We start from the raw sequence: 27521 nt of genomic DNA on the forward strand, positions 1-27521 counted from the left end.
ACATCTGGAGCAATGTCCCTGCCTTATCAACTCTCCATCACATTTTACACCTCAAATCAGGTTTGAAGTTTTAAAGCTGGATAAATGTGCGAGCTTGGTTAGGTACACTCACATAGATAAGATAATGGGCAAGAAGTTACATTGCAAGACTTCTCCATTTCTGGTACAATTTGCAATGTCTGTAATTCTGTCATAACTTATCAGTTTAGTTGACATTCCCACTTAGAAAGTGCTTTCCTCAAGCTCTGGGCAACTCATTCTGTTTAAAACACACCACCGCTAAATCTGGACTCTGACACAGTGAAATTAATGACCGTACCATACCCCAACTTTCCCATTGGTAGACTAGAACTCCCAAACCAGATACATCTGCAGGATTCCCTAGGAGAAAAGGGAATAGGAGGGATAAAATGTTTCTCTGCCACCCAAGTATGCACTTGATGGAGAAGAGTCGCTGGTCATAAGGAGCTCCGAGCACCCTGCAATAAACTCACCTCAGAGCCCTACAGTTTATGGGAATGTTTCTCAAAACTTCTCATGAAAGAGGTGTTTTTTATCAGAATTGTAAAGGTTTGCTATATATGTTTCTCCCACTGCTTTTACTCCTTACTGTGTTTACACTTATAGAAATATGACTTCATCTTTTATTTACTACCATCACCACCACCAGATAACAGTGGGCCAGCAGGAGGTGGACAGAAAGGATTATAAACTCCTTCAGGTGACATTTCTGAGTTTTTCAGAATTTTGTTTCCTCTCACAGAAAAGGCAGTAAAAAGGAAAGGGAGAACCATGTTTTCATCAGATCCTGAGGATCAAGGAGAAATGGCAAGTTCAGACTAAGTATCTCAAGAGTGATTATTCATAGAGAGATAGCCCTCAAAGAAGCAAAGTAGATTAAAAGTCATCAACGTTAAAAATGCTGTAAAGGTGCATGCACAGGCTACTGAAGAGACCTGGTGCTTATGAGCAGGGACAAGATGAGGTCCTACTGCTTCTAAGCAATATTGTTACCAACATAGCAGTGTCCACAGTTACCGTTAGAAAACCTTGCTGCCTTCTTTTCCTCTGGTTGTAGAGCAGTACCCTGCCCACAGAGAAAAACATTAAAATATAAAACACAACAGAATTAAAAACTCAGCAGATGGAGAGTGCTAACAGAGCATGCACTTGCTGGGAAAGCAAGATGATGCTGCCATTTTGCTGTTCATGTCACAAATGACATTCCCATAAACGTTGCCAACTCTGCTCTGCTCAACATTTGTGCAGTAAGAGAAAGTATTTTGTCTAGAACACAGCAATGATGATCATGCCCAGTTCATTCAACCAGTATATACAGGTGTCAACAACAGCACTGCAGCAGGGCAGATAAACAATCTGATGAATGCTCTGCGTGCCACTGCCAAGTCACATCGGGTGATGCTCACAAGTCACTGCCTGGAAGCACAACTCAAGATTCCACTTTATAACAGAATCTGCAATATTTGTTCTGCATCTGCTGTGCGTGAGTTTGAGTTAGTTTGCATTACTTTGCATTTTCAGCTTCTGGGGACAACAGGCAAGAAGGAGATAAGGCAAGACAAGAAAGGAAGAAGAGAGATAGAGGCCAGCTAGTTTTACAAACATAGTGAACAACTCAGTATTTCAGCCCTGTTACTTACAGCTGTACTACAACCACACTGCAAAGCTGGCAGATTACAGCCTTGCCCAAATACGTGTCCACAACTTCCTTTCAGTCACGCTGGCAAACACAGCTTCAGGTTGCTAACAGTTTGGACACCACAATGCAGAAAGCCTGAGGTGTAGAAATATCCTCAGTGGTATATGTGCAGGGAACTTTGTAAGGGGTTAATTTTGCTCTAAGGGATTTTGTGCAGACAGAAATCATAGAGGTCAAAAGCCCAACAGGATTTTTAAAAAGGACTGGACAATGCAAATACCCACAGTTACATTAGAGATAATAGCTCTAGAGATCATAATGATATGTTTTAGGAGATATAAAACCCCCTCCAGCTTCAGAATAGAAGCCAGCCATTAAACTGCTTATGATTACAGACAAACTTCCCTGCATGGGCTTCTTATTTCAAAACTGCCAAGTGCCCAAGATTTATGCCTTTTTCTTCAGAAGCCGCAAGCAACAGCCTCACTCAGAAACTGTATTGTACGCTGACCTGATATTGAAAGATGATATGGAAACAAATACAACTACTTCTACTTTTTGCTATAATCTCTGATTACATATGTATCTGAAGCATTTCACTGGATTCCACACAAATGAAGGCCCTGGAGATGTGAAGCTTGCTATGCAGTCCTAGACATGCCTGGCCAAGCCCAGGAGAGCAGGATGATAGGAACTCAGGTTTTGCTAACACTTCTGCAGCATCATGCCCTGAAAAGCGCACTGAGAAATTTAAACAATAAATAATAAATTCTGCAATGCAATACTTTCCATGCGGTCACCTCCAAGGCTAGGAAGGAAGTCCTGAAACCGAGCCAACCGCAGCTCAGCATTACTGCAGGGGCAGAAAAAGTGGCTGAGGACCAGCACTGTTTTCCTTTGGAGCAGCTACCGCTTCAAGATGGGGAGAGTTTCCTTCTCCTGGAATTCCAGCATCCTAAAATCTCCATTAAGGCGATTGAAATCCAAGCCTCCATAACCTCTTCTACATTATAAAGATGATTCAGACAATTAGTGAGGAAATTTTTCATACCTCTTCTCTGTTTCTTCTGGGGTTCTCTCTGAAGTGGGACCTGATCGAATAGGTAGTTTTGAAGATGGAGGGGCACTCTATTCCTAGGCACAAACAGAATAGTTGAATATATATTAGAACGATCATACTTGCCAGAGAAGACAAGAGAAGGAAAATTCACAGTCAGAGCTGGAATATTATTGCACCATATGCTTTCCAACAGCCAAGCACAACAGGGTCCCTCCACAATCCTTGCCTTACTGCACCCTGTTGTATTTCCACCTGGAAAGACATATGGCAGTGCCTAAGAGAGAAAATCTTCCTTTTTCTTTTTTCTGATGTTAATGTAATTTCCCAGCTTTAAAGGAACATTTGATTATGAAACATGCTCAGGCCAAGGATAAAAAAAAGTTCCTATCTGTTCCCACTAATGACAAAAACAGGTCCATTGACCTGTTGGCATTATGACCAAATAAAAACTTGGAAGAATGGCTTGGATGCTACTTTGTCTCATGCATCACTGACAAAATTGTCTGCTCTGCAGAAACCTGATGCCTCACAGTTATGCCAGGGACACTAAAGAGTACAAATTTTATTTTTCAGCTCTCAGGGAGCGCTGGGGGAGAGAGACATTATAAAAATCATCCTTCTGCTTGCAAAACAAAAAATACTGCTTTGTAAAGAACTGACCATGAACAAATATTCAGCACCACAACAGACGCTTTTACCCCTGATTACAGTCAGTTTTTATAATGCCATTTTTTACTGTGAACACATTCATCATTATAGTAAACTGCTCATGACTGCTACTAGATGAGGGAAGAAGTTGTTATATTAGAAGATGGGAATTCCTGGAAGAATGAGAGACTACACAAAAAGCTCTTATAACTATCCTGTCATCACTCAGATAAGCAGAAATATTTAACAGTGGTGTTATTGTAGTGGTAATGTTTTTCACTTCCCCACAGTAGCTCTACCAGAGTTATCTTGGATCACTTCTGCTTGAAGAGGGTTATATTGAGCTACCTTCTCCAAAAAAAAGTGCGTAAAATTGTGTGGTATGAAAGGAAGATGGTGAAACTCTGGATTTGCTTCATCAGCCTGGATTAATATGATCATTGTGGAGGGTTGTTCCACAGCCACCCCCCTCTAGTGAGGGTGCCCTTCCTCCAGTTGTCTCACACTGCGCCTTAGCCCTGTGATATCCATTGCCTCAAAGGGGCACGTCTGCCTTGGCAGGCTGTAGCCAGAGATAAAGTTTGAATGCCCCAGGCAGCTGATCCAACTGGGCTTTGAAGTGTCAACTCCTCCATCCCAGACTTGAAAGTGCTCACAGTGGTTTTACCAATGAAGGAACCTGGCTGCCAGGTCTGGCTCAAGCTGGGAGCTTTCAGTCTTAATCTGTTCACTTCCTGAGTAATAAAGATCCAGAGATTCCTTAGAGATTTTAAACCCTGTACACGTGGGTTCACCAAGACTGTTCGTTCCTGATAGAACTTCTTGAAATTGTGTTTATTTCCGCATTGGCTTTGCTCAGGGCAGCCTTATTGCATTGCCACTTGGCCTATGCCATTCTTTTCAATCAAATACAAAACATATCCTGCTCCCAGATAAACAGATGTGACCTTTTCAGTGCAATTTGGCAGACGTTCTCAATGTACCAAAGTTACCAGAAAGCTGAGTAGTAGCCCTTATTTAATTCACTGTAGAAAATCTGCCTGCATTCTTCCTGAAGCAGAAAAACACTTCATTCCTTGTACTTTTCCTTCCTTATCACTTTGTTGTACAACCAGAATGGAATGAACACTACAACTAAACTTTCTTGAAGCTTTGATAAAACATAACCACTTCTACATCCATATCACCATATTCAATATTATAATATAATTTAAAATAATCATAAGATGTATCATAATAATAAATTATGATAAGGTAGGGAAGTGTTATTAATTTCATTCACAAGCAGGGACCTCGTGGCAAAGAGAGTATGTAATTTTTCAGCAATGTCTTTCATTCATTTCCCAAACCAAGTCAGGTGCCTTATTTATGAGACCAACCCTCAACTCTAAACAAACGTGGTTCAGTTATGTTCCTGTTCATTTGGTGTATGCAGACAAGCAAGTGTGTTTCACTAGCACAAACAATCACACAATGCATTTCAAATTTACACATACTGGTCTTTGCAAAATGCTGATTTTTACAGCTTGGGTTTGCAAAAACAGTCATTTTGGGCCGAACTATTTAGAACCAATGACAACAGCAATCTCACTGATTTAAGGAGAACAGAATAAAGGCAACACAGAGACAGTACTTTTGAAAATTACATGCACTGCTTTTATGTGTTAGTATCAATACCGGATATTCTTGCAAACCATCCAGTGAAGGAGCAAAAATAATATCATGTGGCATACTCTACTAGTCATTCAGTCACAACAAATCACAGGCGAACAAAAAGCTGAAATGCCTTCCTGAAGTGCCTGTCTCTCTTCATTGCTAAGTAAGGCCTCCAATGTAGATATCTCTGTTAAATGCCTAATATTCTGTGAGATGGACCCACGCATTTCTGAAGTGCAGGCAAAATCTGAAGAGATTGCTTGACTACAGCCAATGCATAATTTAAAAAAAAAAGCAAAAGAACTCATCAGCTTTCTGATTAACAGTTTTAAAGGAATTGCATGCTGTTAGGAAAAAGCCTATGAGGGAAAGAAAAGTTAAAGTCACACTTAATATATAACCATATACCCTTGATTGTCTGAATTTCAAGATGAAATTAAGTTTCCTGGGATAGTCAAGGGTTCAAACCCACAGGCTGCTTGAGATGAGAGGTTACGAAGTTAAAAAAAAATTATGGCAACAGATTAAGGTAACTTTCAGCTTTAAAAGCAGTGCTACCCTGGAAAATCCCAAAAGCTGGTAGTGAAATTATTCACTGCCTTTCAAAGATTATTATACCATGCAGCTTCAATTTACAACTAATAGGATTTTCTTCTCACAGTCCTGAAAATCAAAAATTTTAGACTTTTTCTGCTCTTTACAAGGTTTACTGGCATCAGTTTCACAGATTTTCTAACACTGTATTGGTCAGGTACCTTTTTGCTGCCATAAGTGCATCCATCACAGGCTTTTATTCATATAGAAATATTGTAAAGCAGAAGATTCACAGTAGTATTTTGAGGTAAATGGTCCACTGGTTCCTTGATGAAAAATTTGCAGGACTGGTCCCTGTTAGTGGTCCCAAAATTATGTGAATCATCAGTTGTAAAGAAACAGTTGCCCCATCAGGCATCTTACAACAGTGAAAGTTTTTGTTGTAGAGTGGCTTAGTAATAAAGTTGCATTTTTTTCTTCTCATGCATCATTACTAGAAATCGGATCCAAATAGGTAACCTACTGAAACATGGATAAACCTGCTGCCTTCAGACGATCCCCTCAGAGGTGTTAATGGTAGGTTTAGAGAAGTGCGATTGGTAAATAAAACAAATAGGCTACAGATCGATCTCGGTTAACTGCGGTGTCTTAACAGTACTAATACTGCAAATGAGAAAATATTTTAGTCAATACATTTGAACAACACACAAATAAGACCCTGGATTTACAGAACAAGCTAAGTTGTTGGCTAAGGTGATGCCATTCTTATCCAGTCAGGGTTCAAACTTGAACTATTCTGGGGAAAATCCTATATACAAGCAGGCAAAGGCAGACTTGAGCTCTTCAGATGCACTCGAAACTCTCAAGATCTGAGGCAACACCGGCGTGGAAGCTATACAGTAATGATAATGGAGCAGCACCCCTGAATTAACATGCTCCCTGAGAAAAGACAGACATTATTAGCTCAAAACCAGACCAAATGGGCTATCTGGCTTTCAGGTCAGAGCTGCCTTCTGCTTGGCTAACCTGGATGATAGCCAGAGAAGGTCCTGCCTGTCTACAAAGTCCACGTACAAATAACCTTTGATAACACTCATCCTCTAAACCACTGAATGTCGTCAAAATTAATTTGTATAGACAATGGGACCATTTGGCTCAGTTGCAGCCATGGAAAACCAAGTATTCCATGCATTACAGAGCAAGCCAAATCTATCTGAATTGAATAGAAAGCAGAATCTAGACCAAAGTGCATCAGGCACTTCACAGGAAAAACTTCTGCAGGTGTATGAGAAAGAGTGGATCCAGAGCAAAACAGGGTAAGTGAAAATGGATTAAAAACTCTGAGAAACACTGGAAGCAGGAAATGGCTCCTCCTGTTCCATCATGGCTTCTCCTGCCGCACAGGTTTTAACTAGCAAAGCAATCTTTTTCCTGTTCCAATACATCTTACTGAATAAGGACTCTGGCTCTTTGTACCCTCAATACAATGGTGAAGCGATACCGGGTACAGTTTGAACCAACTTCTTTTCATGTGAAGCCTCAGGTACACTTTTACAAACCTCTCTTCAAACTTTTCCAAACCTCCAAAATTTGCTAGAGTCTACTCTTGTTTACACTGCTCTAAACACAGAACAACTAATCACTTACATGAAATCATTTTAGATGCCCTAGGCATATCACAGCATATGAAAAAAATTCAAGTCAGTGCAGAAGGCAGGTACAAAAATAATGTATCACTTCAATTTCACTTATGCCCTTAAAATGTGTGCTGAACAGCACACAGCCCTGGAGCTGAGCTGTTTCTATAGGCACAATTTTCATTCTTCAGGCACAATTTAGTTGACTCTATTGATTGGTTTTACTGAAGATACAACCAGAAGGGGTTTAGTACAGCACTCTCCATATCCATGGCTGGAGGTGATGCTGTGGAGGAGAGAATGACAGTAATAGTTCCAGAAATACAAAAGAAGGCAGTGCTCTTTGTAAAAAAAAAAATGTGGGAAGTGGAATGGTTAGCACCTGTAAGAAGATTTTTGTAGATAGTGTACAGGCTGAAAGATACTTTGTGTAAGTGTTGTCATTTTTAAATGGAAAGGAGGTCGTATAAAAAATAAAATACCCATGAAGATGGCAAGGCAGTAAACACTGAGGGTTTTTTTCAGGGAGCCTGTTAATTTGGAAAATTTTCAACAGTTCTGTAAGACTTGTTTTCCTGCACAGATTGGCATAAGTTGGAATGCAATAAAAGACAGAGGAAAATTAAGTTAATTTCAATGATACTTATAGGATCATGGCTGAGCACCAGCTGTGCAAAACGGTCCTAAAATTGTTTGTGCGCATGCACGCAGGCACGAGGAAAAGCTGGTTTTGTAATCAGCCATCGAGTCTTCAGAAAGAACTCTCCATGTTGACAGAGAACTGTGCACAGAGCTGAAGTTCAGTCTGCATAAGGAAGTCCATACAAGTGCTGCCCAGCTCTTCAGAACAAAACAACAGTGCTTTTCCTCTGTTGTGACACAACCAGGTTGATTAAAGGAAGCTATTTGATGTCTGCTCCACAACCCCTGGCAGATACGCTAAAAGAAAAATGAGCCTTTGGGTAGAAAAAGCTTGCCAGCAAAGTATCTGGTGAACATTTCCTCTTGTTCAGGGAAAAGAGATGAATAAAACAGCATGTGTAAAGTCACAGGGGCTGAATGGCAAGAAGCTCTCAGCTTTTTTCTTTCTTGGCCAAGTAAAGGACTTTGGTCAAATAGATTATTTTGTTTTGAATACAGGTACTGACAAGGCAGCAAACGCATTGGGCTTACAGCCTATTCAATGTGAAGTTGCTAAGCATCTGGCCGAAGAAGGTCTGGAGCTCTCATATCTAGCTTTTCCTCTGTTACAGTATCGCTTTGAGGAGTATGGGTGCAACTAATACCTGCTCTTTAATAAAACGAGTAATGCCTTTGAGGCAACGTGTAATTCTGAAGTCTTGCTGGCAATTTATGACCACTGAAATTGCTGTTTAATAAAAAAAAACCCTACAGGTCAGAATTTCCTAATCACATTCCCACTTCCTGCTCCTTCCTGAGTGCTTGCTCCTGCTATTTTGATATCTTAAATGTATTGGATTGTATTACACTTTATCTAACTGAGTAAAATCCTGCAAGTTCTCCTTGGGCAGAAGCTCTGTTGAAAGTAACAGGACAGTATTTTTCCACGCTTGAGGCTGGAAGCAGTTTCTGAAAAGGACCATTCATTCTGCATGGCTGATACAGCCATTTATTCCATCCATCATGCTTTACATATAATAATGTGCTTGCATAATAGTTTGATTTGATAGTCTTCTTTTCTGATCTTCAATTCTTAGGAAGTATTACTGTATAAATTTTCCCTTAGTTTGATCCCAGAAGTTGGTGCTTTCAGCGGAGACATTCATGCGCTCACTCTGCGCTTGACAATTTAATTACCTAATATTTCTAAAAGACCTTTTCAGCTGAAAGTCTGTATTAAAAATGTGAAGCGCTGTTATTACTTTCGTGTCTTTCATGACAGCAAGTTGTTTTTAAAGGGACACGACGTCACCTTCGCGTTTCAACAGGGAACCGATCAGTCATTTAACCTGGTTTTTAAAAGTAACTAATAAGGGGTTACGGCACCGAGCCTGACTACCTGTTCAAAGCAAGCAAGCAATCAAACCTGCCGCTCTGCCACTAAACCTCCTCAGAGGGAAAAACCTCTCAGGCGGCCCTCGCAGCAGCAGAGCGGTGAAACACCACGGCCGCCTTGGCGTCCCCTCCCGCGGGAAGGGACGGGGCTCCACCTAACGTTGCCCTGAGCGCCGACCGAGCCTGAACGAGTGGCGGAGAACCAGCGTGATGGCCGCAGTCGGGACTCTCTTCCGTCTCCGCACAGCACGCAGTAACCTGGAGTCCGCAGCCACGGGGCTATCACGGGAGAATTCACGAACCCAGGGACACCATAAGCCCCAGCCTGCCACCGCCTCCCCGCGCCCTCCGGGGGATCCCGTCCCCTCCCGCTACCCCGGGAGCCGCTGCCCCTCTGAAGGACGCGGGAGACCCTTGGGGACCGGGCGATGGCTGGGGGTCATGGCGGCGTTAGGGGCCCGGGCCACCGTTGGGAAAGAGCTCCGAGGAGGAGCGGCCGGGAGGCTCGCAGCGGGAGCGGGCAGCTCACCTCCGGGGAAGGGTCGCGGCGGGAGCAGGCGGCGGCCAAGCGGGGCAGGGACTCCCGCCCCCTCCCCGGGCCCCGCCGCCGTGAGGGGAGGCCGTCCGCCCCTCAGCACACCACGGGCGTCGGCCAAGCTGAGGAGCGCTCGGCGGGGGGAGATGTTCGAGCCCAGCAACAGCTGATCTCGGCTCGTTCCCGCCTCCCGCAGCCCGGCTGAGGCGGCGGCGGCAGGTGGGATCCGGAGCCATCCGCCACGATGGTGAGTGCTCCCGCGGGGCGGAGGCCGGGCCAGGCGCGGTGCCACCCGGGGGGCCGCCAAGCCACCGACCCACAGCGGTGCTCTGAGGCAGCCGGGGCTCTGCCCGCGCCTTAACAGAGGGCAGCTGCCGGGGACGGGGCGGAGAGGGGGGGCGTGGGCGGCCATCTTTCTCGCCGTGCCTGTCACAGCGCTGCCTGTCAGGCGCAGCGGGCTGGGAAAGGAGTGGCGGGTGGGAGCAGCCCCGCTGGCTCTCGCCGGAGCATAATACTTTTCAGGAGTTTCTCCTTATTCTCTCTCAGCCCTGGGGGCTGGCCGAGGAGGGGGGGAGGCGGTTCCCGCCCTCCCGGTCCTGACAGGACTCCGGGGAGGCGGCGGTGCCCGCTAGCGCTGAGGCAGTCCTGGCCGCTTCCCTTTCCACCCGGCTGTGGGACTGGGGCACTGCTGAGCTTTTTTATTTGTTTTTATCCCCGCCATGCTCTTTTATTAGAACAGTACCAGGTGCAGGGAGGATGTCGTTGCATCTCTCTTTTCTCCTCCTTTTGCAGGTATGGGGAGTGCAGCTTGTCAGTGTAGGTCACGGATTTGAATGTTTCTGTACGTTTTGCCCACCGACATGTGTAGGGAATTCAAGTGTAAGCTTTGGGGTTAAATCCTGATCATCAGTGTTTATAAGGATAGGCGACAAAAGCATTGCTTCCAGTGAGGCTTGGAAAAGGCTATGCGTATGTGTGAATATATGTATTGCACAGTGCTGCACTGCACTGCTCTTGAGGAAGGATGGTCTGACCTGAATCAGATCAGCAGCATTTTCTCAGGGAAATCAATCTGTTAGAAACAGTGCAGGGTGGGTTGTGTTGTTTTGTTTTTAATTTATTTTTCCCCTTAGCAAGCCTGCCCTGTTACTTTAAATCACTGCAGTTCTGGTAATGTGTTTCACCTGTTTTGAGTCTCTTTTTATTCTAATGAATCAGAATTTACCAGCCTGTTTCTGTGATAAACAGGTGCTTGTACATCTTTGCATTTCTTGATGATTAATGCTATTGAAACCCTTTCCTTTTTTTTTTTTTAAATTCTTGTAATCTTTCATTGTATAAGTATTATTGTTTACTGAAATGGACATTCTAGTTACCTATGTCAGCTTCAATAAGTGTTTTCATTTTTGTTTGTTTTTAGAATATGTATTTCTGAATTGAAGCTATGTAATGGTTTGTTACAACAAGAATTTGATCATCTTTAAGAGAAAGAGATGCCCTGCAGAAGAGGAAGGCAGTCTGCTCTGGAGGCATTACTGATAGCCAGGGATAAGCAACACTGCAGTATGGGCTACCCAAATGATGTAATGCCATAGTTAAAAGGAGCAAGGTCATTTTCTGGCTGTAGTGGCCATGAAGCTTGAGGGTTTTGGCAAAAGTGATGTTCTGCTTGTAACAAAGCGGTGGTGTTTCTCCCTTCTACAAGTACTACTTTAATCTCCTTCATTTTTTGCTTGCTGTTGCACACGGAAGACCTTAACCCCTCTGCAGCAAGCATTTCATAGCAAGGTAACTTTGATCCGGTTGCTGTCTGTGATAGCAGAACAGAAACTCTGTAACAGCTCTTTAATGAAAAACATTTAAAATTAAAGTTGCTCTTAATTTTTAATCTGGCTTTGTGTTTTCAGTTGTATTTATGACCAAAAAAAATTGTGATGCCAGTGCCTCTGTCTCTTATAGAACAGCGCATATGGTAAACTCTGTTTTGGCATTTGTATAAATCAAGTGGTAAATAAAATGTTTGGAAGTGGATAGCACTTATTAACACATAATCCTGAAGTTCCTGCCAGAAGGCCTGGTAAGATGTTAATATTAATGCTTGAACTGAGCTCTTTATCTTTTCTAATATACTGTATTTTATTAACTAGCTAATTAGCAGAAATTTAAGAATGGTTTACCCGGTTATATTAACAAGAACAGCTGCCATGATATAACAAAGTGAATTAAAAGTGAGCTAGCAGTGTTAAGCTCGTAAAAATACTCATTTAGGCGAAGGGAGGAACCAAACAATAATAAAGGAGTGCCACTTACCTGAACTTGGCTCTCAGCATTAACTTCCTACAGGCTGAAAGCTTCATGCCCAGGTGTGTTATATTGTTGTAGGCCTGGCAAAAAGTACTAATGCTGTAATATCTAAGGCACTGGACCTTCAGCTTCTGGGAAGGGATTCAGTCTTGTTTTTGAGCAAAAGGATGGAAAGTCTGAAATAAAAATATGTTCATGTTGTTGGTATTGGCTTGCCATGAGACTTGGCAGCAGAAGCTTTGAGGTCACTTATGGAGGCCTGCCTCTTTACCTCCTTGACTGTGATGACTTCTTTTGAGGTACAATATTGTAGAGCTTTGGGTCCCACAGGCCGTCTAATCCCTTAAACCTGGTTGTAGATTTCCCTTGTCCTTTGCCTTACCCCCCACCTCCCACCCGGGTACTGCCTGACCCTGCTCTTCTCTCATTGTGCTTCTTGGCTCTCCTTTCCTTCACCATGACTTAATGATTCTTTTCCATCTCAAACCCAAGGTGCTCCAGCTCCACCACAAAGTAATAGTAATATATTAATGGCTTCTTGAACACTAAGCAACTAAACCCATAAAACTAACATTTTACATCCGTGTCTTGCATAATGGTCACTCCGTGTATCTGTTTTCATTCTACTTTTGTAATACTGGGACATAATTATCCCAGCTGGAGAGCAAGGCTCCATTGTTTTTAGGCACAAATCAAGGTTTTTACAACTCTAATACCATCCTTTCTCAGATTGTATGAATAGCTTCAACAGTCCCTAGGAAAACATCCAGTCCTGTTGGAGGAACACGTGCATGAAGTTTACATTTAGAATTAATGTAAATGGACATGCATAGGAGGCCTGTATGCTTAAAATATGAGGAAGAAATAAACTGTTAAGGTCATCTCTGCTCCTTGCCCCAAAAGAAAACTACACTGTAGCCTGTGTATATAAATGTATTGGAAACGTGGAGACAATGGAAAAAATACAGGTTTCAGTTCAAAATGTGATATCTGTGCTAGTTAAATATTTGTCTGCAGTAAATTTCACTTGTTCCATTAAGAAAGTGTATAATTAGCAAATACAAAGAGCAGGTAGGTATACTTCTCAACACTTAAGTATTTATTTACATTATGAAATAAGTGTATATAGCACAGATTTAGCGCTATACTTAATTCTCGCTAAAAGTACTGATTTTTTTTTAGCAGAGCACAATTTAAAAACACGGAAAACGATAAAAATAGAAAAGTAGTGGTGCTGTTTAAATGGAAAAGAAAGAGAAGAAAGAAATATTTCAAGGTCTCAGAAGAAGTCTATAAATTTTGCTGTGAGTGAGACTTTGGATGCCTGGACACCCTAGAAGGTTCTAGAAAAGAAATATCATTTGTTTTTATTAAACTGAAGAATAACCTAATAGAACAAATTCAGAAATTAAGTGCTTTCATTTGAGGCAGATCACAGCCAAAACCGTAAGCATACTCTAAAAATTTTCTTGTTTGTACTAAATTTTCTTTAGCAGAAAAAAAAGGGGGTGGGTTGGTTGTTTTCTCCATTGCAGACTTCGGGGTAGGAAAGAAACTATAAATGTAGGGGAGAGTTGGGAAATAATACATTTTGGGCGGAACGGGCCAGAGTTTGGATGTTTCTCATCTCTAAAAAGAACTTGGCTGTTTTAATTAGAAGTATTCCTTTTTTTAGTAAGAACCATTTTCTCGAGAAAATATATAATGAAAAAGTTGAACTGAAGATCCAAAGTTAGTATGAGAATATGCTGTAATATCATACATATCAGAAGTGTATCTCTCCATGTAAAAAAAAAACCCTGTTTTGTCTCCTACATATAATTATATTTTGAGCTGGGTTTGGGGTTTTTTTTAATTAATATCCTTGCAAGAAGACAGATGCACTCATTAATGCACTCATCAATGCACTCATTAAGACCCAGGCTGTTAGAAACCTTTGTTGGTGTAGCAATAGAAATGCATGTTTCGTTATTTCTGTGTCATTTGCAACTCAAACACAGATGAGGAACCTATTTAAGTGTTTCTTATGGTATATTTTTCTTCACTTGAGCAACAGGTATAAACTACTGATGCGGTATGTGATTTTTGTGTTTGTTTGTTTAATATTCCCCATCATTTTTTCCTCCCAATTCTGTCTTTTTCCATGTCCCTATGAAGCACTTCGTGCATTAAAGGGATTTGCAAGAATAACCACATTAACTGCACTCCTGTGACCTACAGGTGACTCTTATTACAGAATGAGATAGGCCGAGATTAGTAAGATCTCATCTTCCCTTGCTAAGTTGTCGTGGGTTTAATAGATAATTACCAGGGCTTCTGAGGGTCAAGATTTTTTTTCTGCAAATTGAAGGAGGGGAATTGTTCTCAGCAAGAGATAGAAGAATTATGGAAAGAAGAAAAATTTCTTTCTGGCATGTCATTTGTGAGAGGGGCTCTAAAAATTTTGCACTTGGCTAATTAAAGTCTTTAAAGAGGTTTTTAACTGAGCCGGACCACCAGTTTCTAGAACTGGTATATTGGCTACAAAAGGAGAAGACCCAGCCTCTTCTGGAAATCAGGAAGAGTGGCTCACCTGAAAAGCTATGGGAGATGGAGAGCAGATGTGGGAGGAAGACTTGGCAAAGTGAGGGGCAGTGGTGGGAGGAGAGGAGAAGGATGTGTGCGGAAGCTCTGACGAGAGCTGCAGCTTGCAATTGTGTGCGCTAACCCTCCTGTAACATTTGGCAGGGATGAGCTGTTCTGTCTCTGCAGATGGGTTCTTCATTTTTGTGGTAGTTGACATTTTGTGGTACGAAATCTGAGCTGTGTTTTAAGTTATGCCTCCACTCTTCGTACGCGCAAAAACATGCCAAGAATGGGAACAACTATTTGTAATACTAAGCTTAAAAGTATGAACAACTTCATTTCTTCTTTAGATTGTGAATTTAATAACAAATAGGGAAAGTTCAAAATTTCACGTAGGCATTTGTATAGTTTAAAAGGAAGCAATAGCTGGTTTTCTTTTTTTTTTTTCATCCCACATCCAGGTGAATTTCACAGTAGACCAGATCCAAGCAATCATGGACAAGAAGTCCAATATTAGGAATATGTCTGTGATTGCTCACGTTGATCATGGCAAATCAACCTTGACAGACTCCTTGGTGTGTAAAGCGGGCATCATTGCTTCAGCCAGAGCCGGAGAAACACAAATCACAGACACACGGAAAGATGAGCAAGAAAGATGTATCACAATCAAGTCTACGTAAGAATTTGTTTGTATCTTTCTTTTTTTTTTTTCTTTCTTTTTAATCTGAAGAGAGAAAAATGGTTTGCTCAAAGCCTTGCATCTTGGCAGATCTTTTTTAAGTTGACATGTGAATCAGGTTGTGCATTACAGAACAGAAGTTCACAGTCTTCAGAGTGCAATCTGGGCAATATTGGAGTAGAGCTTTTAAGTGATATTTAGCGACCATTCTTACCTGCTTCTCACTATGGAGAAAGATGCTTTCAGAAAGATTCTTAGTAGTAACCTTTGTTTTTATTGGATTGCTTACAGACTAATACCCTGTTCCTCCAAGCCACTGTGGTGGGCTGTATCTTATTATTACCTCTGTCTTTGATGTCTGCAACTGCAAAGTTAAGTTGTAAAGTGATTTGGAGCATGACTCTACAAGTGTCTGACAGTGATATTATGCTCTGACTACTGTCCTGAGGTGTTGATTTTGGATAAGAATAAAAATTAATTACACCCAAAGCAGAATTTTAGATCCTAAGAACTTTATAAATTGAAATATTGAAGTCTTCTTGTGGTTTTTCCTTTAAGTACATCAAGAAATATTTGCACATAGAGCAGGTATAGTTGCCTGACCAATGCAAATTTTAAAATCAGCAAATTATGAAACATTATTAAATTATTAAAATGAATTGTCTTCTCTTACAGGGCAATTTCTATGTATTATGAACTCTCGGACAACGACTTGGCCTTCATCAAACAGTGTAGGGATGGTTCAGGTTTTCTTATTAACTTAATTGACTCCCCTGGACATGTTGATTTCTCCTCTGAAGTTACAGCAGCTCTCCGTGTCACTGATGGTGCCCTTGTTGTGGTTGACTGTGTTTCGGGTAAGCATGCTCTTCTAATTAGAAAGACCTCAGTGTATTTTATTTTCTTTCTCTTAAGAAAAAAAAAAAATCATGAATGATGGAAGAAGCTTCTTTCTCTGAAAGTTTAACCTCTAATGGTATGAATTCTGATTCGCAGTCTTAGCCCATGGCCTTTCCTGTATCTTAGAGGATTATATCCACTTTGTATCCAGCTTGTGGGTTGAATGCAGAGTAACTGAGGAAATAAAGTCAATCTTTCAGTAAAATCCTAGGGAGTGGAGCTGCCTGTCATTCTTCTCCTTCAGTTAGAAAATGGAGTGGTACATGCAACTGAGTAATGACAATTTCAGGGAGCACCGAGACTACCACCAAATTCCCAGATTGAATTTTCCAGTCACCACTGTACAAAGTAGATTAGAGATCTTGTCCATATATATAATGCATATTTTAATTGTGCTTTTATTTTTTAAGGGGTTTGTGTACAGACAGAGACTGTTCTGCGGCAGGCTATTGCAGAACGTATCAAACCAGTACTGATGATGAACAAAATGGATCGTGCTTTGCTGGAATTGCAGCTGGAGCCTGAGGAACTTCACCAGACATTTCAGCGTATTGTGGAAAATGTCAATGTCATCATTTCCACCTACAGAGAGGGTGAAACTGGACCAACGGGTAATATTATGGTAAAGAAAACTTTAAAACTTTGCTGTGGTTGAAATCCTGTTTTGGAGAACACCAGCCTTGATAGGAAACAATGGCATACATTTATGGCAGTTCAGATCTCTGGCCAACCTGAAGGAGCCATTCTTCAGTCGCCTTCCACCCCCGCTTTTTCTGTTGGGAATATTATTTCAGACCAATCAACTGGGGAGCGAAAGCAACTAGGAGAGAGGAGAGAATTCACAAAGCAGATCATCCTCTAGTGATACTTTCTCACTAACAAAATGTGTAACCTCAAGCCAGTTGCTCAGTGTCATTCAAACATCAAATGTCAGACGTTTGCCTGGGGCAAACTGCTGAAGGGAAGCTATGATGTGAAATTTAAGGCAAAGGACCAGAAGCCAGAAGATTAGCTTTCTGTGCCTGACTTTGCTGCTTATGTCACTTACACAACAAGAAACATGGCCTTTCTGCTGTTCCTGACTGATAAGACATTTAATTTACTCTTTTCTGATCTGAAGATGTAGATCTCTGTTATTCTACCAGTAATTATATCCATAGTACGCTGCATATCTCTGGAAGGATGGTTTGAAACTAGAAAGACAAATAGTATTTGCTGTATTGCAGCTGAGAATTGTAAAATAAAAAAATGAAGTCAACTGCAAGTCTTCTCTGGTGGTCCAGCTCTTAGAGTAAGGAATTGTCAGAATCAGGCTGCTTCAGATATTATTTTTTCCACCAAATAGCTACAAGACAGACCTTCTCACCAGAGTTTTCAGACCTTGTTCCCTTTGTTTAAATGTGATCGTCCTGCACTAGCTTGTTTTATGGCTAAAATTGACTGCAGTTTAATCTAGTTACTGGAAGAAAGGACTCTCGGCTAGGATTGTATTCTGATTCTTATATTCCATGAATCTCAGCCATTCGTAAGTCAGCCACCTATATTTTAATTTCCAGAGAAAGTTCACTAACAATTCAGTTAATATTCTTTACAAAGTCATAATCCTCCAAATCCTACTTAGCACTTTACAAATATATTTCTGAAGTTTTTATTTTAGCCTTTGTTATAAATATTTCCACTGTGTGGGACAAAGTAAGGTTCTTGCTTCAAAGTAATATTCAATAGACCCATTTTAGGGGAAATATTTCCTTGTTCTATGTTTCAGAAAATATTTGGCATCTTTACTGATCCTACCTGTCATTGAAAGCAATTCATACATTTCAAATCAGTGTTTTGTGAAATGCATTCATTTTTTTCCCCTTTTAAAGATTGATCCAGTTATCGGTACTGTTGGATTTGGCTCTGGTCTGCATGGCTGGGCATTTACTCTGAAGCAGTTTGCTGAGATGTATGTAACCAAATTTGCTGCCAAAGCTGAAAAAGCACAACTCCCTCCAGTTGAGCGTTCAAAGAAAGTGGAAGATATGATGAAAAAACTCTGGGGTGATAAGTAAGTAGCACGGTACGCATGGAATGAATGTAGATACATGCTTAGATACCACAGTGACACTCCAAGGATACCAGTGATGCATACCAGTGCATGTTGAGTTTGTGCTTCTGTAAAACTCAACTTTCATAGGCAGCTTAGAAAGCTAGAGACATGAGTTTGTAACTCTTACAACAAAAATATTTAAGTATCTGAGAAAGGCAATTGCTTGTAATGCAGATATGTTGTATGTGCCTTCTGTGGTGAGTTCTGATAACCTGCTCCGTAAGAGCAGAGAGAGGAGATTCACTCTCCTCACTTCAGATCATAAATGCTTTTATTGAACTGCATAGGTGAAATTAAGACACAACACAAGATTATGGACCAAATCCAGTCTTTTGATACCAATGAGTATTTCTGTGAATTTAATGCACCTTAAATTGTATCTCATAAACGACGGAGTTAATTTCCTATTAGAGGTGTACACAACTTGCTGTTAACTGAATGCTTTATACATGTGTGAAAGCTCAATATATTTGCTCGTCTTCTGATGCCTTATAATAAATTAACCTACCTTGACTCATTTAGCTCATAGGGTACTCCAAGATTTATCTTGTATGATATTTAAATGATTTTAGCAAGGCTTCAAAAGACAGTTATAGATAACAGGGTGGAGTAAGAGAATTCTTGGCAACAGGTTTGCTTACAGTGCCTAGTTCCCTGTAAAAGCCTAAAAATGCACGTTGAAGTCAGTGTTTTTAAGTGTGGTAAAAAGTCTCAAAAACCTAAACAAATAAAAAGCCATCCTTTGCCTCCCCAAACATCTAACAGTTATTGCTACATTCAGATAAGGATTAGCCACTCTCCTGCTATTTTAATCTCTGCTTGAATGTGAAACTTCACAAAGTTTTCTTTTAAAAATAACTAAGTGGAAATTTGCAGGAAAAGTGGATACCCCTCAAGTTCAAACTGGATGAGTAAAAGTAAACATCTTCTTTAGATATTTTGATCCAGCAACTGGAAAATTCAGCAAATGAGCCACCAGCCCAGATGGAAAGAAGTTGCCAAGGACATTTTGCCAGCTAGTTCTAGATCCTATCTTTAAGGTAAAGCAACACTTTGTCTTGATTTGATTGCAAGGGCCTAAGGGGAGACCTTTTTTAGTTTAGCAGGTTAGCTCTTGGGAAAGCCATCCCTCTTACAAAGTAGGTCCATACTTTACGTAGAGACTAGAAAAATTCTGCAGTATAAGAACAATGTGCAAAAGGTAGAAGGCAGAAGTAGAAGGCAGCAAATCTGAATGGTCTGTTCACTGAAATAACATATTCTGCATATCGTTAGATTAAAGATTTGTGTGTCTTGTGTGTGAACCTCTTCTGATAGGAATTTGGAATCTCCTTTGTAATTAGAAACATTTGATAAACTTGTAAATCTTGAGCTGTATGATCTTTGCGAATAGTTTCTCAAATAAAAGCCCAGAACAGAGAAACCAGAGGGTTTTCAGACGTACAACTTGTTTTAAGATAAACAGTAAGCAAAACCTGTCTCTGTTGTATTACTTACTCTGGTTGCTATAAACTTTTTTCAGATCTTTGATGCCATTATAAATTTTGAGAAGGAAGAGGCAGCCAAACTAATAGAAAAACTTGATATCAAACTAGACATTGAAGATCGAGATAAAGAGGGAAAACTGCTTCTTAAGGTAACTTGGCCTTTCTGCTTCATTAGAATTGCCAGTGTGGTTGCATTTCTTACCCTTGGGCTGTGTAATGAGAACAGTCTTGTACGTCTTTCTAAAATCCACAGAAACTTAATTGTTTTTTTATAATCTGTTCATGGTTAATTTGTGCGTCAGGAATGTCATGATTTGAAATAAGGTGCTTGGTAATGTATTGCCCTGAATTTGCTAGAGAGATAACAGGACTTAAGTGTGTTGCAGCATACAAAAGACATACCTGTTTTGATTTAAGGGAGAAAATTTTTTTCATACATGAAAAAACCCACCAACACTGCCTCCCTCCCTCTTCTCAAGGTGTAAATGCAATGCTAATACAAAGTGTCTGTTGCTGCACATGTATGCTGTGGCTGTGTAATCAGAAATGTGGTTTCTGGTTGGCTCTCACAAATTCCAATATATTCAAGAACACTGCTGAATTCTAGTCAGCCTTTTGAAGAGTAATGTCTGAAAGCACGTGATCGCTTTCTGTGCAGCACTGAATGTTAAGAGGAGAGACTTTAAGAAACTGTCCAGTTCCTGTGCTAACTCGTCTTCTCCTCATGTATGTTAAAACCCACATGAAAAGGGAGCCCAGGGGATACATGTGGAAACTTCTTGAAATAATTACTGGAGAAGGGAAATCCAACCACATCACTGTGGCAAACAGCCAGAGATTTAATAAAACATTATTTTTATCTTCCATATATGGAAGATACAGCCATAAAATATGACTGTTCATGGACCTTTTTCTTTCTACTGTTGTAATCTGTTGTCAGCAAAGAAGGACATGTGTGTTGTATTTCAGGAGCTTAATATAATCCCAGAATCCTAACCTTTCTGTTGAAATATAAGTCACTAGCCCAAGGCAAAAAAGCATGCAAGGAGTGCTGGTTTTCAGTAATTCAAACATACAGTTATGTTCAGATTGCTTGTTCTAGATAAGTATTTTACTCATAGCCTTTAACAAGATTTAAGTAGTCATAGGGAAATTTTAAATGGCTGTCATGACTTTTTACATTGCATCCCTAGGTGTAGCCTTCTATATGCTATCCAAAAGGTTTATTTGGGGGTCGGTTATTAAGTTTGTTGAGACAAGTTTTAATTACAATGTGAATTTTGGGTCCCTAGGCGGTGATGCGCTGCTGGCTGCCTGCTGGAGATGCCTTGCTTCAGATGATCACCATTCACCTACCTTCCCCTGTAACAGCACAAAAATACCGCTGTGAACTTCTTTGAGGGGCCACCTGATGATGAAGCTGCTATGGGTAAAAAAAAATGTCCAGCTTACCAGGGGCTGTCAAAAATACAGCACCCCTAGTGCACAGATGAGTAAAACTGCCTAAAATGGATTTGGATTAAGTTTCTCTGTTATAATGATAATTACTAGTTTGGGACTCTGTTGAGCAGGGTATTACAGAAAGTCAGAAAGCAAAGGAAAAGCCTTGGGGCACTACACATAAAACTTGCTTTATGTCCTTATGCACTGGATGCTGATGTGCGTAAAACCACATTGTATTTATTTTCAATTCAGAGAACGTGTGGTTGAGATGAGCAGGAATATGGTACGTACCAGCCTTTGAATATACCGTAAGAGATGGATGAAGCAAGCAAGTTCATTACCCTCATTCTCTCTGCAGCTTTGATTATGGTCTCCTAGTGAATCCTGTGATTTCTCCTCAGTCACAGTCAGAATCATAACACGATACTTTACTTTCAAACACTTCTAACATGTCCCCTGGTAGCTGACATGCTGTTACTGTTCTCTGATTCACTTTCAACCTTAAAGGTGGAAGATGAAAATCTGGTAAAAAATGGAACCATTTCTCAGTTGTCTGAAGGTATGGCTGAGATCATGACTAGATAAAGAGCAAATAGCTGAATCTGATACAGGGCTGTTGGTCTGACATTGATAGGAAGGAGTTAAGTTTTGAAGAATTCATTTGTAATACGATCATCAACTTGAGTATTTTCAAGAGGATCTGCATTTTTTGGATTTGTGCAGATTTGTCACTTCCCTCAGAAATCCACAAATGTTGAAATAAATAAGTCGTATCGGAAGTAATTTTCAAGTCCAGTATTAGCAGAAGAGAAGCTTGTCTGTGATGGCGGATGTGTTTAATCCTCTAATAAACTGTTAACTCTTTCTTGCAAAACCGGAACAGGACTTGTGGATAGAGGTCTTGCTTCTAACCATATCATCCATATGATCACTGAGGACACAAACTTCGAGTGCTGTATTTTGTCTTCTGGATTCTTATGGATTACAGGGGATCTTTAAATCCCTCTTATTCAAAAGTTTTCCTGGGACTAGGTCATATTAGTAGAGATTTAGTGATATCATGGAACCTACTACCAGAAGAGGGAAGCTTGGGCAAGCAGGGAATAAGTGCTAACAGACATCTCAGTATTGAAAGAAACAACAGTGGTGATGATTTGTTACCTTAACAAAGAATCTTTGATAGCTACCATAGCTGTAATTCATCTGTCCGCACACATTTGTCCTTTACTAACTGAAAAAGAGAGGAGCTGTTAATAAGGTTCACTGAATTTTGGGAATCATATGTATATAGTTCTAAGTTTTGAAGTCTCACAGAAAATGTGCCTGATGCAGATATATGTTTTATTGCAGGTGTCAAAAACTGTGATCCCAAAGGCCCTCTGATAATGTATATTTCCAAAATGGTCCCCACATCCGATAAGGGGCGTTTCTATGCCTTTGGGCGAGTCTTCTCTGGTATTGTTCCTACTGGACAGAAAGTTCAAACCATGGGACCAAACTACACACCTGGCAAGAAAGAAGATCTTTACCTAAAACCCATTCAAAGGTAGATGGAAATACTATATTTCTTTTGAAAAGCAATGCATGCAAAAACGCTTGCTTTTAGTTTTTGGGATCCTAATGAAATGAAGATTATATTTCTTTATAAGAGTCGTCTTTTCCTGTTTAATAAAATCAGTAATCCAGAGGGATGATAGGCAAATAATAGGCAATTTTCCTTTGTGTGAAAAGGCTTAGCTTTTTGGAAATACTGGGGATAAAACAGGTATTCAAGGATTGTTGCTCATCCTCTGTCTTTGTAGAACCATTTTGATGATGGGTCGTTATGTTGAGCCCATTGAGGATGTACCTTGTGGCAACATTGTTGGTCTAGTTGGTGTTGACCAGTTTTTGGTGAAGACGGGTACCATTACCACATTTGAACATGCCACAACATGAGGGTGATGAAATTTAGTGTTAGTCCAGTTGTACGGGTTGCTGTTGAAGCAAAAAACCCTGCTGATCTACCAAAACTAGTTGAAGGTCTAAAGCGTCTGGCTAAGTCTGATCCTATGGTTCAGGTGAGTGTTAGCTGTAAGTTTTAGCTTTAGAGCTACTGGTTTGCAGCGCAATACCCAAAGCATTCCACTTTATTCACAGAGAGCTCTTTATATGATCTACTGGCATGGCTGCAGGATCGAAACAGTTTTCAGTTGTGATTGTATGAGCTAACACAAGATAAATAGGGATGAGTTCAGTCAGCGTTTGAATAGGAAGATCCTGAGGAAAAACACAAACTCTGCAGCAATTAGTGTTGGGTTTTTGAGCAGTACTTTTCCTTACACTTTTTTTAATGCTCAAATACCTCAGTAGGACAGGAACTATGTTTCATGTGAGAGTACTCAGTTTCGTTGGTGAGGAGATTCATTCTGGAGCACTCCTGGAAACAATATAGAGATGACAATGTTAAATTTCTGAATACTTGGGATCTGACATTTTTCTGATTTAGTCTGTGTGTGTTTCTGTTAATACTAATAAATTCTTAAAATGTTTACTCTCTATTATTTCCTCTTCTAGTGTATTATTGAAGAGTCTGGTGAACACATCATTGTTGGACCAGGAGAGCTGCATCTAGAAATTTGCCTTAAAATTCTGGAAGAAGATCATGCTTGTATTCCAATTAAGGTATTCAAGAATTTTTGTGGACTGCAGCGTATGGAATATGACTAAATATTAACCTTTGAAAATACCATCTTAGTCCGCTGTTGTTGGTTTCCTTAGAGCAACTTCCTTAAAGCAATTTGAAACTTTGTAGGAGACCATCCAATTAAGTAATAAAAGGAATTCTTTATTAGTTCATTGAAGGAGCTTAGAATTAAGACAGAGATGTGAAGAAAATCCAATGAACAGGAAAACTGACTTGAACAATGATGGTGACCATAGATGTGCTACTGAAAATATTGTTGTTTCTCATGCTGAAGCTAGCAGAGCATGCCTGGATGACTGAGTGAACCTGGCATTAACACACTGCCTTAGGAGGAGAAGCCGCAGTTTTTTGAATGGCATTTGATTGGTATGTGGAAATGATCAGCTTTGTACTCGGGAATTTTTTTGTCTTTGATCTACTTGACAGAAATCAGTCCCAGTTGTATCTTACCGTGAGACAGTTGGTGAAGAGTCAAGCCGAGTGTGCTTATCCAAATCTCCCAACAAACACAACAGGCTGTATATGAAGGCTCGACCCTTTCCTGACGGCCTGGCAGAGGACATAGACAAAGGGGAAGTCTGTTCCTGTCAAGAACTGAAACATCGTGCGCGTTACCTGGCAGAGAAATATGAGTGGGATGTGTCTGAGGCTCGTAAGATTTGGTGCTTTGGACTTGATGGTACTGGTCCAAATATCTTAGTTGACATCACGAAAGGTGTCCAGTATCTAAATGAAATCAAAGACAGTGTTGTTGCTGGTTTCCAGTGGGCTACAAAAGAGGTAAGTTTAGTTCTGTATGTTGTACTTGTATCTTGTGTTACTGAAATGTGTCTGAGCTCTGTTCATGTGAAATCTTTAGAAACTGTCGATAACTGATAAGAACAGGGTAGTGGGCTAGCTGGAATTTGTCCCCACTGAAGAATGTATGTCGCTCAGCCTATGTAATGAACACATTGTTGTCTGTGGGTATTTTAATGCTTGTTCCAAGTATGAGCTCTCAAATGCTAGAGGAGCATTTGAGTCCTTCTGAGAAGGACTAGTGTGTGTCTAGTGTACTCTGCCTTGGTCCGAATACAACTGTTCAGCATCAGCATGAGTGACTTAAATTAGGCCAGAACCCTGCTAAATGAAGGTTCATATCTTAGAAACTTCTGAGTAGTATCACACCTTTGTTTTTCTCCTTTTAATACTGCAGGGTGTCTTGTGTGAGGAGAACATGAGAGGTGTTCGTTTTGATATCCATGATGTCACTCTGCACGCTGATGCTATTCACTGTGGTGGTGGGCAAATCATTCCCACTGCGAGGAGGGTTCTGTATGCCTCTACTCTTACGGCACAACCCAGGCTTATGGAGCCCATCTGTCTGGTAGAAATACAGGTATGCAACAGGGTATTATATATATGAGATCACAGAATCATTTAGGTTGGAAAAGACCCTTAAGAACATCGAGTCCAACCGTTAACCTAACACTGCCAACAGAGATGCAACGGATAGATATATAATCGTGTTTCCACATTCTCTTCCAAGAAACCATGATCGCTCTGTTCTATGTCCTTTAGATCAGTGATGCAAAGACTTTGTTTGAGAAGAGATTTTTCATTCCGAAGTTAGGAAAAGGTTAAATGGAAACAGCAAAATGTAGGTGCGGAGGTGAATTATGCTGTTCTTTATGAATTGCCAGTACCTTTGGGAAAGTTATGATTTGGGGTTTTTTTTCCCCTCCTTTCTTTCTGTCACTGTAAACATTGAGGAGGACAAACAATGGGTATCCTCAATAACCAGAAAGAGCTGCAAGGATTTTTTAGTTTTTAATGTTTAAACAGATCAAAAAAAGGTTATTAACTTCTGCCCTTTGAATGACTGGATTTTCTTGGTAAATTAAATTCTTCCATGAAAGAGCCTGGAAAATATATTCCATGCTAAAAGTATTTATTTATCACCAAGTACAGCTATTCACATACCAATTTGTCTTAACTGTCTTAAAAGCAATTGGAAGACTTAAAACCTGCTTTAAAGATTAATTCCAGACTACGGTGCTGGGTGGTAGGCAGGAAGTCTACCAGCTCAGTTACTTAAAAAATGTCTTACCCGTGAGGGCTGAAGATGATGAGCGTGAGTAAGGACAAAACAGCAAAACGGAGAATTTTTTCACCTCGATGACTTGTGAGACCTATCGTGACAAAGCAGGGGAGTTTTGCAGCCTTAGTGGTATGTTTCTAAGCAAATGTGGTTTTTTAACTACAGTTTTTATCAGAGTGCTTGTCAGCCATGTTGTGAGTTATGCGAAAAGGGTACGGTGAGATCCTGTTTGTATAAAATTTGCATCCTGTAGTAAATGCATTTATTACAAAGCACTAGAGGACTCTGCTTTCTTGTGCCCAAAGATCGCTGAAGGTAATTCACTGAGCATATGAGCTTTTGCCTCACTTTGTGTATGTAAACTACAATCCGGTACAGTCAGTATATACAGTAGTTGGAAACTTCACAGTCTGTGTGAGGCAGAGAAGGCAGGCAGAGCTTCTGAAAGATGTCTTGGAAGTGAGAGTGAAGCCACTTGTTACACATGAGAGAAATTTCTCTGAGTGAGGAGCCATCATGAGAAAAACATCAAGGGAGCTGTCTAGAGGGATTGTCTAATGCTGCCTGGCTGTGTTTTAATAACTGGTGATCTCCTCCCTTTATGTAACTTGATAGAATGTTTTTTTTTTTATAGTGCCCAGAACAAGTGGTTGGTGGGATCTATGGTGTGCTGAACTGGAAAAGGGGACACGTTTTTGAAGAATCCCAAGTGGCAGGAACTCCACTGTTTGTGGTCAAGGCATATCTACCTGTAAATGAGTCATTTGGTAAGATGCTGCTTCTTTTGTTACCCACATGCAATTAAAGACCTCTGCAGGATCAGAGAGACTTGAGAATTCCCATTTTATTAGGTCCAAGCTTCTTCGTGTTGTCCCTTTGCATCTTCAGTTCAGAACAGTTTACTCCTTTTTTCCTGGCAGCTTACTCCACTGGGCTTTCGTGCCAGCAGAGGGTGCCAGAAAGATGTGGCAGCCTCTGCGCATTAAGGCTTTTCAGTGTACACCAGACTCGGTTTCCATCATTTTAAATCAAGGTCTTCCTTTGAAGCAAGCCTGGAAGAAAGAATTGGTCTTCAGCAGCAGCAGGCTAGAAAATTTGGTACCGATTTGAATCTTTAAAAGGAGGACAGAGCGCCAGCCTGAGTAGCTTAAATGGCATTACACCCTCTTGCCAATCTTAAGACTACCTTTAAAATAATAATCTGATCCTTCTTATGCTGCCCCTGAAACTTCAGCTTTTCAGTGTGGTACAGAGCCCTTCCTCTGGTATTGTGGTTTGTTTGTGTGTCCCATTTCCCTCTGTCGTGGTTTAACCCCAGCCAGCAACTAAGCACCACGCAGCCGCTTCCCCCTTCCCCCTCCCAGTGGGGTGAGGAGGAGGAAAGAGGGGAAAAAAAAAGTAAAACTTGTGGGTTGAGATAAGAACAGTTTAATAACTAAAGTAAAATATAATACTAACAATACTAATAATGAAATACAATAATAATGATAGTAATGAAAAGGAATATAACAAAAAGGAGGGGGAGGAAGGGAAAAAAAA

General features: G+C 40.6%; 1 protein-coding gene across 1 annotated transcript in view; it reads left to right on the plus strand.

The window, feature by feature from the left end:
- The first annotated feature begins 9933 nt into the window (after positions 1-9933).
- LOC127027385 (elongation factor 2-like) overlaps positions 9934-27521 on the plus strand; it is a 30886-nt gene continuing 13298 nt past the window's right edge. Inside the window, 16 exon segments of the mRNA XM_050913075.1 lie at positions 9934-9993; positions 15077-15291; positions 15970-16151; positions 16605-16816; positions 18063-18244; positions 19221-19326; positions 19809-19922; positions 21066-21169; positions 21171-21202; positions 22567-22762; positions 23019-23140; positions 23143-23276; positions 23773-23880; positions 24329-24682; positions 25098-25280; positions 26617-26749. Of these exon segments, the coding sequence (XP_050769032.1) occupies positions 9991-9993; positions 15077-15291; positions 15970-16151; positions 16605-16816; positions 18063-18244; positions 19221-19326; positions 19809-19922; positions 21066-21169; positions 21171-21202; positions 22567-22762; positions 23019-23140; positions 23143-23276; positions 23773-23880; positions 24329-24682; positions 25098-25280; positions 26617-26749 (2380 nt within the window). The 5' untranslated portion in view covers positions 9934-9990.

The sequence above is a fragment of the Gymnogyps californianus genome, chromosome Z (genome assembly GCF_018139145.2).
Source record: "Gymnogyps californianus isolate 813 chromosome Z, ASM1813914v2, whole genome shotgun sequence".
NCBI lineage: Eukaryota > Metazoa > Chordata > Aves > Accipitriformes > Cathartidae > Gymnogyps > Gymnogyps californianus.